At 32.6% G+C, this 15,711-nt stretch overlaps 1 protein-coding gene across 3 annotated transcripts in view; it reads right to left on the minus strand.

The window, feature by feature from the left end:
* Positions 1-9,379: 9,379 nt before the first annotated feature.
* ZFYVE16 (zinc finger FYVE-type containing 16) overlaps positions 9,380-15,711 on the minus strand; it is a 37,197-nt gene continuing 30,865 nt past the window's right edge. For 2 of the 3 annotated variants that reach the window (XM_016152132.2, XM_016152130.2), the window contains exons 16-19: positions 15,397-15,559; positions 14,430-14,535; positions 13,299-13,466; positions 10,400-11,492 (exon numbers count right to left, since the gene is read on the minus strand). In XM_016152132.2, coding sequence (XP_016007618.2) covers positions 11,331-11,492; positions 13,299-13,466; positions 14,430-14,535; positions 15,397-15,559 — 599 coding nt within the window. In that variant the 3' untranslated portion in view covers positions 10,400-11,330. Of the gene's footprint in view, positions 11,493-13,298; positions 13,467-14,429; positions 14,536-15,396; positions 15,560-15,711 lie in introns of all 3 variants that reach the window. The other variant, XM_016152129.2, reaches the window with a different exon arrangement.

Consider the following 15,711-nt stretch of genomic DNA (forward strand, 5'->3'; position numbering starts at 1 on the left):
TTTTATTACAGCCATCCAGGTTGACATGAAGTAGTAGCTCATTGTGGTCTTGATTTTCATTCCCCTAGAGACTAATAATGTTGAGCATATTTTCAAGTGCCTTTTGGCTAGATGTATGTTTTTTGGATATATGTCTACTTAAATCATTCGCTCATTTTTACATTGGGTTATTTGTTGAACTGTAAAAATTCTTTTAAAATCTGACTATATGTCCCTTAACAGATACATTATTTGCAAATATTTTCTTCCATTTTTGCAGGTTGTCTTTTCACTTTTTTGATGGTATCAGTTGCAGTACAAAAGTTTTTATGGCCTATTGATCACAATAGGTCAATATTTTCATAGATTTTGTAGTAACTTTCCACTCTCTAGATATTTAGAGCCACATACTGAAGTATATGGCATGAAATGATGATGTCTTAGATTTGCTTGAAAATAGTCCAGGAAATAAATATAGGTGTCTTCTACCTATTGAAAGTTTGCTTTATTCCACTCTGCTTTTGCAAAAGACCTATATTAGTACCCCTTTTCACTAACTGAATGAAATTCAAAGAGGATTTTCACTTTTAAGTGAGAGTAAAAATAACATTCAGCGTTTGTTTTGCAGTGAACCCTTATAGAGGCAGCACACACTCCAAACCGTAAGAGTGACACACACCTTCCCTGGGAACCACACTCAGCATCTCAGCATCAAGCCACCATAGCCTTGAACTGTATCTGTGAGTATCTGTGCTTTATCTTGATTTATTTTGTGCATTTGTTAGCAAGATGCGTCCTAAGGTAATTGCATCTTCACTTTACTCAATTTCGGCTTATGAAAAGTTTCATAGGAACTCTCTCTCTACTTTCAGGATAGTAAAGGGATAAATAAAGCAAAGTGGAAAACCTTGATAATTGTTGAATCTGAGGATTTTGTAGGATGAATATATGGAGCTTCATCTATTTTCTAAACTTTTGAGTGGAAATTGTTATCACAAATATGTCTCTAAATACTGTTTTTGGCAAAAGGAAGGGCTCCTATGTTAACAATATATGGTGTATTGAGGAAAGAATAATATACGGAGTCTTAAGAGATTAGTATATTAAAAATGAGCATTGACTTTAGAGTTTGGAGCTGCTTTTGGAGATATATATATATAAGTAGGAATAAATAGTGTAATATTAGTTCTGATTAACCCAATCCGGGTAGAGGTGGTAAGATTATGCATATTAGAGGAGTGGAATAAGATGAGGTCATCTGTGGAAGTAGGACCTTTGATTCAGTATACTCTTGAATAAGAGTGTATGTGGCCTTAGAATTTAGTTATTTTCCACTCAGCACTTAAATATATGTTTATATAAGTATTAATTTACATTTAATACAATAAATATGTTTTTAATAGTTTTCTGGCCTCTATTTTGTTATTGACAAATTTTCTGCCAGCCCAATGGGTAATTCTCCTAACTATAAAGCAGTCTATTTTTACTCCCTGGTCGCTTCTAATTTCTTTTTAAATATGCCTACATTGATAGCTTCCACTTATTTTTTTAAATTAACTTTGTTAGGGTAACATTGTTAATAATGTTATATAAATTTCAGGTGTACAACTTTATGATATGACATCCGTATACTCCATTGTGTGCTCACTATCCAAAATCTAATCTCCTTCCATCACCATATATGTGACCCCCTTTACCCTTTTCATCCTCCCCTCCTCCCTCCCCCTCCTTCTCCTCTTGTAACCACCATTCTGTTGTCTGTATCTATGAATTTGTTTTGTTTTGTTCGTTTGTTGCTTTTTGTTTTGTATACTACATGAGTGAAATCATATGGTCTTGTCCTTTTCTGTCTGACTTATTTCACTTAGCATGATACTCTCAAGATCTATCCATGTTGTTGCAAATGGCAATATTTCATCTTTTTTTTATTGGTAACTAGTATTTCATTTTTACAAAACACCAATTTACATTTCCACCAGCATTGTGCAAGGATTCCCTTTTCACAACATCCTCTCCAACACTATTATTTCTTGTCTTATTGATAATAGCTATTCTAACAGGTGTGAGGTAGTATCTTATGTGGTTTCGATTTGCATTTCCCTTATAACTACTGATGTTGAGCATCTTTTCATATATATGTTGGCCATCTGTATGTCTTCCTTGGATAAGTGTCTGTTCAGATCTTCTGCCCATTTTTTCAATCAGGTTTTGTCGTTGTTTAGTTGTGTGAGTTCTTTATATATTTTTGGATATTAGCCCCTTATCGGAGGTATTGTTTGCAAGTATCTTCGCACATTCAGTTGTGTGCCTTTTTGTTTTGTTGATGGTTTCTTTTGCGGTACAGAAACTTTAGTTTGATGTAGTCCAGGGAACTGAAAATTTAAATATTTTATATCTTGGTTGCCTTTAGCTGCTTCTTTTTTCTTTATTTACCAAATCTGTCAAACATTATTGACACTGACCCAGTTAGCTATGTTTACTTACAGTGATGAATGAATCATGAAAAGAGATTTATGGATTAAAAATTAATCTTAGACATCATCTAGAATACGAACATTGGATATAGTAAGAAAGGCACTAGTCAGAGGAAGACTTGGGTTCTAGTTTCAGCTTTATGACCTCCAGCTTTATAAATAGTCCCTATGCCTAGAAATAGGACTTTTTTTTCTTCATTAGTGGTGGATTAGATGATCTTTATACTTTCTTCTGGGTTTGAAATTATAAGCAGAACCATCAAAAGTCTGCATAATAAATTTAATACAGCTTACTTCATTTTTTGAGAGTCCAAATTGCTAGAAAATTTTTCCTTAAACTTCAATTCAGTTAGTTTCTGGATGTGTGACTTTGGGCAGATTACTCTCTTATTAACCCGTCTATGAAATACAACAATAAACTATAGGGTAATTTTCCTTTTACTCAAGTCTGCTTTGTGTGATACTACTAACATAGCAATTCCAGAGTTTTTTGTTTGTTTGTTTAGTTGGTTGGTTTTAGTGTTCGTATGATACATCGTTTTTCAACTTTTTACTTTTTAACCTATATATACCATCGTGTTTCAGGTGGTTTCTTGTCGACAGTATCTTGTTTTTTATCTAATCTTAATACTTTAATTGGCATGTTAGACCATTTAAATTTAATTTTTTATATTGTTGTATATAGGTCTATTAGTCTGTTATTTATCATTAATTTTCTATTTATTCTTTCTGGGTTTTTTTTTTTTTTTTTTTTTACTATTTTTCTTTCTGGCCTTCTTCTGAACTATTTGAATATTTTCCAGAATTCCATTTTAATTTATATATTGGCTTTTTAAAATACATCTTTATGCATAGGTTTTAAAAAATTGTTGCTCTGGAGATTATTGCTTACCAAACTTTTTGCAGTCTATGTAGAATCTTTTACCACTTCAAGTAAAATATAGAAACCCTATTACCATATAGGTCCCTTTATTATCCCATTAGGATGCAGTTCTATATGTATTAGATCTATTACATTAAAATTCCCATTAAACAATGTTATGCATTTCTGATTTCAGCAGTCATACATATTTTAACAAACTTAAAAGGTGAAAAAATCGTCTACTACCATTTTTGTTGCTATTTCTTCTTTCCTGACACTTTCGGGATTCCCTCTGCTTTTATTTCCCTTACCTGTGAAATTTCTTTAGCACTTCTTTTATAGCAGGTCTACTGACAATGAATTCTCTTTCTTTTCCTTCTTCTGAAAATGTCTTTATTTCACTTTCATTCCTAAAAGATACATTTGCTTGTTAAAGGATTCTAGATTGATACTTTGTTTTGGTTGTTATTGTTATTTTAAACACTCAATACATGATGTCCCACTGTCTCTGGCCTCCATGATTTCTCATGAGAAATCTTCCATAATTTAAATCTTTGTTCTTTCACATGAGGAGTGTTGTTTTCCTCTGGCTGTTTTTAAGATTTTTTTTCTTTACATTTGGTTTCATCAGTTTGGTTATGATGTGCCTGAGTATGGTTTTTGTTTGCTATGTCAGTAGACCTGCTGTAGTTACAATTTTATGTAAGTGTATATAAATTTATGTCTTTCACCAAATTTTGGAAGTTTTCAGCTATTATTTCTTCAAACTATTTTTCTGCTAGTCTTTCTCCTTTTTGGGTCTCCTGTGACATAAATATTAGACCTTTTGATTTTATCCCATAGTTCCTCAAAGTTCTTCATTTTTTTTCTACTTTTTTTTCCTGTTATTTAGACTGGGTAGTTTTTACTGACACATCTTCAAATTCACTCACTTTTCCCATTCTACTATTGAGATCTTAGACTAAGTTTTTTTAATTGTATTTTTCAACTCAAAAATTTCCATTTTTTAAATAGCTTCTGTTTCTTTGGTTACGACTTCTATCATTCCATTCAATACTGTTTACCCATGCTTTGTGAAGCAAGATTAAAATAATTCATGTTAAGTCTTTTTCTGATAATTCTAACAATTGGGGAACTTCAGGATTGGGTTTTGTTCATTGCCTTTTCCCTTGAGAACTGTTTAGCTTTTTCTAGTGTTTTGCATGTTGAATAATTTTGGATTATTTTCAGGACATATTGAATATTATAGAACTCAGTCTTGTTTAAATCTTCAGAAAAATATTTTTGTTCTGTTTTGTCTTATTTTAGCTGACAATCAATCCAGTTACTTCAGACTACACATCTTGGCCATCTTCCTGTGGAATATCGTTCCAACGATAATTTAGTTTTCTGCTCCTTTGCGATGCCATTCCAAACTGCCCCAACTGTGCTCCACCCAATGGCCAACCAAACCTGGATAGTGAGCTACACTGTAGCTCAGTGTTCTAAACCTTTACTCTCTTTTTGGTCAGTTTCAGATAGTTCCCTCTTGTCTACCATCCCTACACTTTGTTTCCAAGATCCCCCTTCTTGGTGTTCTTGCTAGAAAGCCAGGGCTCTGGTCTCTTCACCCCAATGCCAGTGTTCTTCCCTGTAGTGTCCACCACCATTGCACCAGTGGATAGAGGGGGTGCTGCCGCTTTTCTGCAGGTGTCGTAGAAGGCAAGTAACTTCCAAAGGGTTTTGTCTCATAGCTTTGGACCCCCTCCTGGTCCTCTGACTAGAGAGCAAACTATTCCTTGGACTCTTGTGTGCCATTTCACTTGCTGTGTCCTATTTTTCTGTTAAGTGTCTATGTATAGATTACTGTTTATTTGTATCATTTAAGATATGTTCGGCTTCTTGAATCTGTAGTCATCTCTTTCAAAAGTCTACATGGTATTTAAAAATATTTTGTCTTATTCTTCTGCTTTTGCAGCTAAGTAAGCATGTTAAGACTTCTCACTACATCTACATGTCTCCTGTTTTCCCCATCTTTCCAATTTGTTGCCTCTTTGTCTTGCACTCTGGATAATTTCTCCTGACATATTTATTTATAAATTCTCCCCATTAGCTATATTCTATTCTGCCATTAAACTTATTTGCTTTAAAGTTGTTTTTATATAATCTTGTAACATTTATACTGTTATTTCCAAAATTAACTCCATCACTTTTTAGTTTCCCATTCTCTACAATACCTCACACTTGATTTCATTTCTTTAAACAAAGAAAACATAAACCTAATGCCTAAGTATATATGAGTTTGTTTTGTTTCTGCTAATTCTTGCCTCTGGAGTTTAGTTTCCATACGTGCCTTTTAAATTTTTTTATTGTCTTAGATATATTTGAAATGTAATTTGAGGCTTACAGTGAACTTACTTTCCTATGGAAAGGATTTATATTTTTATTCCTCCTAGCACCTGGAGACATAACCAGTGTGGGACCCCCTTAAAAGCAAGTTAAATGCTTAAGATTCTTTGTGGAGGCAGTTTTAAACTTGGCTATAATTTTACATATTTTGTACTCCCATTCATTCTCATCTGAAGGCTGAAATCCTTTGGGGGTGTCTCAGCCTAGTGAGGGAAAGTTCTGTGGGATCACAATTCCTGTTAGATCCACTACCTTGTGTGGGCCTTGAACTTTGACGACTGTCCCCCTTACTCCATGAGGTTGCCACAATAGACCTCATGTTGACTTAACTCCTCTCTTTACCTTTGGATTGGACATCCCTTCCTGTCTTAAAACCTTTTTAAGATGATTTTTAAATTTTAATCAGCTTTGGTTGTTTTCAGCAGGAACATTAATCTAAATATCCTACCGTGTAATTTCCAAAAATAGGAAGTTTCCCACAATTGCGTTTTTGTTTCTATATGGCCAAATCCTACTTTTTCTCTTAATATTCCCTGCACTTATCACATACTACTTGTGGCATGTAATCCATAAATGTTGGTAATAAATATGCTAATTATGTCAGAGTAATTGATAATTTTTAGCAATTTTTACTTATAGCTGCTCAATGATACCGGTATCTTGTATTAGTTATCTAATATTTGTTGCCACAAATAATAAACCACTAGAAAACTTAGCAGATTAAAACAACAGATATTTATTATTTGACAGTTCTGAGATTTAGAAATCTGAGATGATTAGTTGAGTGGTTCCCATAAAGTTGCAAACTGTTGGCTTGGGCTGCAATTTGAAGGTTGAGTGGGGTTGGATGATCCACTTCCACTCATAGAGGTTATCAGGAGACTTCAGTTCCTTGCCAGGCAGGCCTCTCCATGGGGCTGCCCATTCATGGCAACTGGCTTTCCCAAGAATGAGTGATCCAATAGAAGGGGGGTGGGGTGGGGTGCAGAGAAAGAGAGAGAGAGAGACAGACAGACAGACAGACAGACAGACAGGAAGGTAAGGGAGAGAGGGACAAAAGAATAGGGAGAAATGCATCAAGATGGAAGCCATACAGTCTTTTATAATATAAATTTTGGAAATGGAATCCTCTCCTTCCGCTGTATTCTATTGGTAACAAAGACCAACAGTAGCATAATGTGTGAGGGGATTACACAAAGGTGTGAAAACCAGGAGGTAGGGACCATTGTGGGCTATCTTAGAGGCTGTCAATACCTTATTTTACCAGAAGAAAGAGGTTCTTTCTTTATTATATTTAGAGGTTCATAATAAAGCACTTGAATTAGACCTATTTCTTCATTTGTAAAAAGCATGAAAACAGTCATAATTTTATCAGTGCAAATGCAGAAACTTTCCTAACAGGTGTTACATATTAAATTATGTATCATTCCAAGCTAAATCCAAAACACAGAATATAGATTTAAAACTACTAATAATTGGTAAAAAAAAAAAAAAAAAAAAAAAAAAAAAAAAAAAAACCGAGTCAATTAAGTGGTACAGATAAGTTTAGAAGGTGAGGCTTAGTGTCTGGTAGGAAAAACATAAAGTTTTTAAATACAGCTCAAATAAAAAATAACCTTGCATGTGTTTTAGAAGTAAAAGTTTTATTAAGAGAAATATAATCCTCCTACTGAAACATATGGTCATAATTCCAATAGTGGATTTTCTTCTTGCCTTTTTGCAATAAGATGCTTTTATCAATCACTGAATAAAAATGTTCGAGAAGCAATGAAACCTTTAAGATTGTAAATATTAACCACACAACTCAAAGTAATTGAAGAATAATTGATATTGTGTTCTTCAATGTAAACGTGCTACATTTTTATTAAAAATAAAGGAAGGAAAATATATAGCATATATTTGTATTTGCTGCTACTGCACCTAAACCATGGGAAGATACACAAGAAACTAATAAAAATGATTACTTGTTGAGATTGAAGAATGGGAAGAACGAAGTAGATACGTACACGGTGGGAGGTAAAACTTACACTGATAAGTTTTTAATATTTTTTTCTGATATTTGAATCATGTATATATATTAAATATATGAAACATTTTAATCACAAAGAAGAAAATTAAAACCTAAGATGGCTTGCAGGTTTCTGATTTAAGATACTGTCTTTTAAATTTTGAATCAATTTATCAAAGTTAAGCTTGCTATTAAAAAAAGATGTTCTGTTATTTATAAAATACCTAAATCCAGGCTGTATAAACTTAGGCAATTGAGACACCACAGTCAGGCTACTACTTTTTTTCTTTTTTCTTTTTTTTAAGACAGTTTAAATAATATGTTCAAGATCATGCAGTTACTAAATTATGGAATTGGACTTCAGTCTCAGGTTTTATGTCTGCAAAGCCTGTGTTTGTTTCCTTGCCTTTTCCTGAAAGTATTATTTTCCAAACTTGGTTTTTGATAAATATGATTCTCTTTATCTGCATTGGCCCTTCTTTTTCAAGAGAGAACTCTTTCCAGGGGTAATGAAGGCAGTCCTCACTGGCTCTGCTTTTCTTTTCCAAAGCCACTTCTCGACAGCTTCTTTTAACTCTCATGAGTGCTTCAGATATATCTTCTATTTTTCCTCTTAACCATAGTGGAGCTGGTTTTATGAGCTCTTAGAAAACTCCATACACATTCGTCCTGACCAATGGATCAGGGAGTCAACATTTTACCACAATAAGAGGCCTCTTATTTGGACAGCCTCTCAGATGTCCATCCCACAATGTAAACTCAAGGATCTATAACTTAGTCCCCTTACTCTTTCCTCAGAGCATAGCTCTATGAACTGTGTGCCCCATTATCGAACACTTAGATGCCGCCTGTGGACATTGTCTTCCTGTGGACATTTTCTTGACCAGAATACACACTTGCCTCACCTATGCCCTTGCAGGTTTCTTGTTGTACTGTCCTATGGTTATACTTTGATGATTTGTCTCTCCAAACTAATATCCTTCAATTCACCATTATCTTTGGGATAATGTCTAACCTCTTATTAGTGTGCCATTCAATGTTATTTGAAAACTAGCTTCATTGTTTTCTCAGTTGATCTTTTACTCCCATTTTCTCTTCTACTCCTTGCTTTAGCTTTCCTTGCTTCAAATATGTCAACTATTCACCCATGCTTTCTTGCTTGCTTGCTTTTGATTTTCTAGGCTACTACTTTTATAATTAAATTATATGGTACAATATTCACACAAAACAGAAGATTCTAAAGTAAATTGCCCTAAAAAGGAAAGTTTGGTCTTTTTACACATTATCTACTTTTCAGATTTTCAGCTCTTGCCTAGACTAGTTTAACGCTCACTATCTAACAGATTTTCAGGCCGCCTTCTCATTATTGGTATGGCTATCCTCCTGGGTTCTTTTCCAACCACCTAGTCAAGATCCGTATCTCTATTATAGCAATTACTTTTACTTTGTTAATGATCTGCTTCACACACTCAGCTCTGAGAGAGAAAGAACTATTTTATTCATCTTTCAACCAGTGAAGGCTAATAAAGTGCTCTGCATGTGGCAAGTGTTTAGACACAAAGTGTGTTGGATGGGCTTATAAAACAATGAGTTAGATTTTACTTCATATTTCAAATTTCAGTGAGTAGTATTAAAAGGCATGAAACCAAAAACAGATGATTGCAGAAGTGAGTACAAAGAACCATTGTATTTTTTCAGCTTTAAAAAATTAAAATTGCAAATTAAGTACCAATGTGAGGAACATGACCAAATAAGTAACAAATGCATTCAGAAACATGAATCTACAAAGAATACTTTAAAATGTGCCTCCAAAAGCACATCATTCCAATTTTTATTAAATTTAGAGATTTTTTGAAAACGAATCCAAAGCTATCCCATCATGGGAAGAGCCTTCCACTGTTTGGTTATTTTAAGATAAGTTCAGTATTCATAGATTGTGCAATAATTTATGTTGCAAAATAAACATACTATATAAAAACATAAATTGTGTTTGATATATAATTGTTTTTACCTTATACTGTTTCAATAAATTTCATAAGTTATTACCTTTTGCCACTTTATTTAATATCTGCAACATTTTACATTGTTTATGAAGTAGCTTCTTCCAGAAGACCGGTATTCTCCTACATACTGTGTCTTTGGCTAGTACTACAGATGTGATTCAAGAGGAACCATATGACCAATCTGATTAAAATTCTTAGTCTCTCCTAGCCTGAGACCTCAGTTCCTGAGTTATAACCCTATGTGGTCTTCAAATGAGTTGCTTCATATTTTTCTTAAAACAGGGCTATTTAGTGTAATTTCTTTTTCTTGAGATGTACAAGTGTTTTTGATACAAAAACATATATTCCACATAAGAATAAAGCATCAAAATAATTATATTTTATATAACTTAAATGACAGGACTAACTAAAATATGCCCATTTTTTTTTAACACAACATACTTTTCTTATTTTGCTGTGTGAAGTAAAGAGGAAAGCTCTGTAACAGTTTTAAATACATAGAATTTAACTTATGTTAATATTCTGTTATAAAAAAATAACTACCATATAAAGAATTTAAAATATGGAAAAGTAATTAGTTCATTAAAATTTGTATTTAAAACATTGGTGTCAATGAAAATATGTAGACTTGCCAAGAAACTTTAAAGGTTTAAAAGTGAAAAAAAAGAAAACAAAAAAAACCCAACCTGTTTCAGGCTTCATTTATTGCTACATAATGACTACTTCAAGGGTCACCTGGCCTGTCGTCAATCACTTTTAGAAGTGGTAAATACAGTGGTATACTTTGGAAAGAAAGGAGAAAAACTAATGCACTGCAATATAAAAATATTACCCATTTATAAATTATTAAAGATTTATAAAACACATACTGAATCACATTCTTGCTATAAAAACAACATAAATATAGAAACACAAAATCCTGAAGCACCCACAATTATTTTAAGAATACCTATTTAATCAAGAAAAAACCATATATATGTGTGTGTACATACAGATATATACACACACATATATATAAAATTTGAGAAGAAAAAAGACAAAATTCTGATTTTAATCCAAACAGTTTATCTAGTCATGGAGGTAGGTCACCACTCCAATTATACAGATAAGTTATCTGCCTTATTCAAGCAGTTATATTAAGTCTAAGATCTGAAAACTGGTCTATGCCATTGAAATACATTTTGAATAGACTTCAGAAACCAGTAATCTAACTGGCATATACAGAAAACAGTTATTTCCCTTATGAGGTTACATCTGAAAAGAGCCTTCATTGAAATTGATCTTGGAATAAAGAGGTATACCTAAGTGCAGATACTTTGGCATAGCATTTGAATAACACAGGAAATGCTACAAATTTCTTAAAGACAGAAGAAATCCTTGTCTTTTTAGTATTTGTATTAAGTGTAAAGCTTCAAAAACTGGATCTCTTCAATTTTAAGAGATTTAAATTGTGCTAATGATTTAAAAAGATCATTCCTGACTAAAAAGCAAAGCTTATGTGTTTAAAACATCAAACATATTTACTTTTAGTGTTTGTGGCATTTCAGGTTTAGCACTAGAGTTAGTTTTAACAAATTAGTTTGCAATATGTAATATGACTCACTAAAATCTTTTCACTAAAAAAGATTTTCTATAATGAAAAACACTAATTCTATTTCTAATGGTAAACTAGCAGAGTTGGAGGTCCCACCATGGATCACAGGGATTAGAGCACTATCAAGGTCATTTAGATAATGCTGAGGAAGTAGTCGGCCTTCAGATCCTGCCTGAAATTCAACCTGAAAAAAAAAAAAATCTGGATAAGTCAATCCTAGAAAATGAGCAATCTTGTTTAGTCCATGTAAAATAAACTAAAAATATTCAGTTTAAGAATGTTAAGAAAATTCTTGACTAATTATTCATAAAATCTTATATTCTCATATTTCTTTTATCCATCTACTACATGAATTATAATTTTCTTTCCCGCAGATGTTATAAAAATAAAAAAAAAATGTTACTAATTCATTCTTTAGGTTTCTTCTCAATGAACACATGAACATATTGGAGGACTACTAACATGACTTAAATAAAAACCCCATGGTATTAAAAAAAAGTAATCAACTTTAAAATATTTTGTATTTGTTGTTTCAATATTCAACATTTAAATTTAATGTTGCTGGTGAAAAGTACATTTTAATACATTTGACTAAAAACATATTAAGAGTGCCTACTCAAATAATTATTGAAAAAGGAACCTTTAACAGTGAGATGAAAATATAAGTTCTTTCCAATAAGAACTATGAATGTTAACATATCCTGGCTGAAGAAAAGCAAACTAGCATATGAACTCCTTCATATGAGATAAACCATTATAATGAAGAACCTGCTTTGAAAACTATTATACTGGGTACTGGAAACAGAAATGCACATTAAAATAATACTGGAGTACCATTTTCTACCTATCAAATTGGCAAAGTTCAAAAATTTGATTACATACTACTTTGATAAGGATGTGGGGGGGAAGAATGCTCTCATAAATTGTGGTAGAAATATAAACTGGCATAACCTCTACTTGAGACATGGGAGTACTTACTGAGTACATACTTGGACCTGACAATTCTACTCTAGTAATGTTTCTTATATACTCATACTTATGCAAAAAGAAAATATTGTGGATAACCTAAGCGTCAATCTGTATATACCAAACATGCATAAGAACTACTTAAATTATGAAATATTTATATATAAACTACTACTGTGCAACTGTTAAAAAGAATATGTAATAACATGAAATATCTCTAAAGTACATTAAGTTAAAGGTAAAAAAACTATGTAAAGGGGGAATAAAAAGGACATACATATTTATTTGCATTCATAAATAATATGCATGCAAAGAATACACAGAAATGGGTAACATTTGATTGCCTACCCAGAAAGGAAGAATGAGATGGAGTATGGAGGTGGACACTAGAATTTGGAGATAAGGATGGGAAGGAGATCTTTTCAAATCTATTACCTTATACAACTCTACTATGCACCATTTACATTGTAGCCTGGAGTTAAGGGGCCAATTACAAAGGCTACAGTGTGAATGATGCTCTCTGGTAATGTTCAATGAGGTGGTCCTGTTACATAAACACTTAGACTTTTGTAATTTTGAATCAATCACCTGACTATAGAATCTATTCAGAATAATAAATTTTAATACCTACTTATCAAGCAGGATTGTTGTGGAGCAGGGGTTAGCAAACTGTGGCCTGAGAGTCAATCTGGTCCACTGTTTTTGTAAACAAAGTTTCAATGGAACACAGCCCAGCTCGTTAGTTTACATACTGTTTATGGCTGCTTTTGCACTATACTGACAGAGTTGAGTAGTTGCGAAATAAATCACACAGCCCATAATGCCTAAAATATTGAGTGTCTAGCCTTTTACAAAAAAAAGCTTGTTGACCTGCTGTGGAGGGTAAAGGAGATAACGTACAGGAAGTGAACACACGCTGATGTTCAACAAATTTTAGTTGTCTTCATCCCAAAATAAAAAGTTAAAGAAAAAGCTTTTGATGGTTTAAGTTTATGATACGATACATCACAAAAACATGCCTCACCATATCAGTGTCAATGGAAACTCTTAGGCCAATTTTATTCATCCCATTACTCTTTAGAGTTTTCAGATGAGGGCACAGTGCAGCACTACAAGCCATGGCTATTTCTTTTGCAAATTGATAACGAGTTGCTGAAATAAATAAATCCTGGTCCTTTAGAAAGTAGAAGACCTGAAATATATTTAATTAGGAAACATCATGATTAAAAGTCTATAAAAATGCAACAATTGCTACTTTCAATTTAGCTTTATTATTAAAATGCCAATGTTAGTGCCATGAAATTCACTATTTAGTACTATATATATAACATATATATATACACACACACACACATATACATATTAAATATGTATATTACATTTATATATACACAAACCCTGATCAATACTATAAAAGCTTAAAACCAAAGGTTTTAGTTTGGGAATGCCTAAAGTTAATCTGTAGCAATGAAAGCCCTGTTAACTCAGCTTACAGAAGGGTACTAATAAATTCACCCTATAAGACTGCCATCCTATAAGGACATCTTAATAATGTTAAGATCAAACAAAAAATGTCCTATAATTTCTATATCCTCTGTAGTTTTTTATCTAACTTGTACATGCATAAAATCACAAAGCATATATACACAATGAGTAACGATGATTGCCTGACCCGAGAGGTAGAGTAAGGAAGAGTATGGAGGTGGACTAAGGGTTTGGAAGTCTATAGTTTCATAAACACTTCTTAAAAAAAAAAATTAAAACATGCAAAAATAACTTTCACATGTGAATGCTGATTATAAATTGATGTCAATAAAATATTTTAATTTTTGTAAAATAAGAGAAAATGAAAGGAATATGATCAAATAACACCTTACTATATGAATAAAGGTGGCAAGACTACCAAAACTTAACTGTGAGCTGGCAAGCAGAACCATCATACAATGACCTGAAATAATCCTATGGAATTCCAAATTTGGTATTATAAAAGGCAATCTGGGGTGAAAATAATGTGTGTCTCAAGGTGTAATGTATAAAGTTTAATACGCTGCACTTAAACTATTCAGCGATTAAGTACTGCAAAATCTCCCAGTTAAAAAAATAAAAACCATATCCAGCCACAGCATGTAAAGGGAAGGAATCTTCTCTCAGTTACCTCCGTACACTTTACAATCTTCTCATCAGTTTCAAAATCTGCTTCCAGTTTTATTTTTTCACTTGGAAATCCTTGCAATGACAATCCATCCACGGAACTAATAACACTACAGAATAAAACATAATACAATGGAATTATTACTACTAAAGTACTTCTTATGAAATGAATTATTATATTTGAATAAATGGAATAAGGAGAACAATTATGAATTTACAAATTTAAAGCAGTAAGATATCTCAGTTATATACAAAATAATTAAAACTGTAGTTTATATGCATTTACCAAGATTTCTTGATTATGTAGCATATTATACCTACTTTTTCATATGCTCAATTCAGACCTGCAATTTAAAATACATTAATCTCCTAACAGAAAAGCTGTCTCATGAATTTCAAAAAGTCTTTTGGAATCCTTCAGCATTAGCCCTCTTCTTTGCTCCAGACCCTTTGGCCAGTTAAGGAAAGAAGGAAGGAAAAGAAGGAAAGAAAAGGAAGGAAAGAAAAAGAAGGAATGAAAGGAAGGAAAGGAAGGAGGGAAGGAAAGAAAATGGGTAACTGAGAAGAAGGAAGTAATATTCTGTAAAGTCTCTAATGTGTATATTATTAAATTTAGTTGTTTGTATTTACAGTGAATCAATGTAATACAAAATAAACGTCCAAAGAGAATCTGTTACTTGACAAAAATAGGTACCATACAACAGGAAGTGTCTTGCCTTTCTTAGCCCATGATATCAAGCCCATACTGCCACACAATGGACATTTTGTCATTGGCTTCCTCCTATCTTACCACCCTTCAATTATTTATAGCATTCTCACAAACAAACAAACAAACAAACAAACATGAGGCTGGTTAGGCACATGTTTGAAAAAAAAAAACAGGCTGCAAAAATATTTCATTTTATGAACTAGATGCTTTCATCCTTCCCCCTTCCATCAAATCAATTACATTGTAGTAAAAAGGTTCCTACCCTTTGTTTCCTTTTTCTTCAGAATCTACCCAGCAGATATCCACATATTCTCTCAGGTCTACAGCATCAACTTTCCCACATGTAATTTTAAAGTCTTTTTGTTCTCGTAGAGCTAGCCGCAAGCCATCCATGGTCTCTGGAGTTATCTGTACCATTAAGCCATCTAAAAATGAGAGTTATAGTTCACATTTATTTTACTAAATATCAATTTATATGTATTTCTAAGCCATAAAATTTGTATCAAAACATGTTCTGTGCAAGATATCTTTTAAGTCACCTGTTAAATAATCTTAATGATTATTTCCTATTAGGAAA

This window comes from Rousettus aegyptiacus, unplaced genomic scaffold (genome assembly GCF_014176215.1).
Source record: "Rousettus aegyptiacus isolate mRouAeg1 unplaced genomic scaffold, mRouAeg1.p scaffold_m13_p_8, whole genome shotgun sequence".
Classification (NCBI taxonomy): Eukaryota; Metazoa; Chordata; class Mammalia; order Chiroptera; family Pteropodidae; genus Rousettus; species Rousettus aegyptiacus.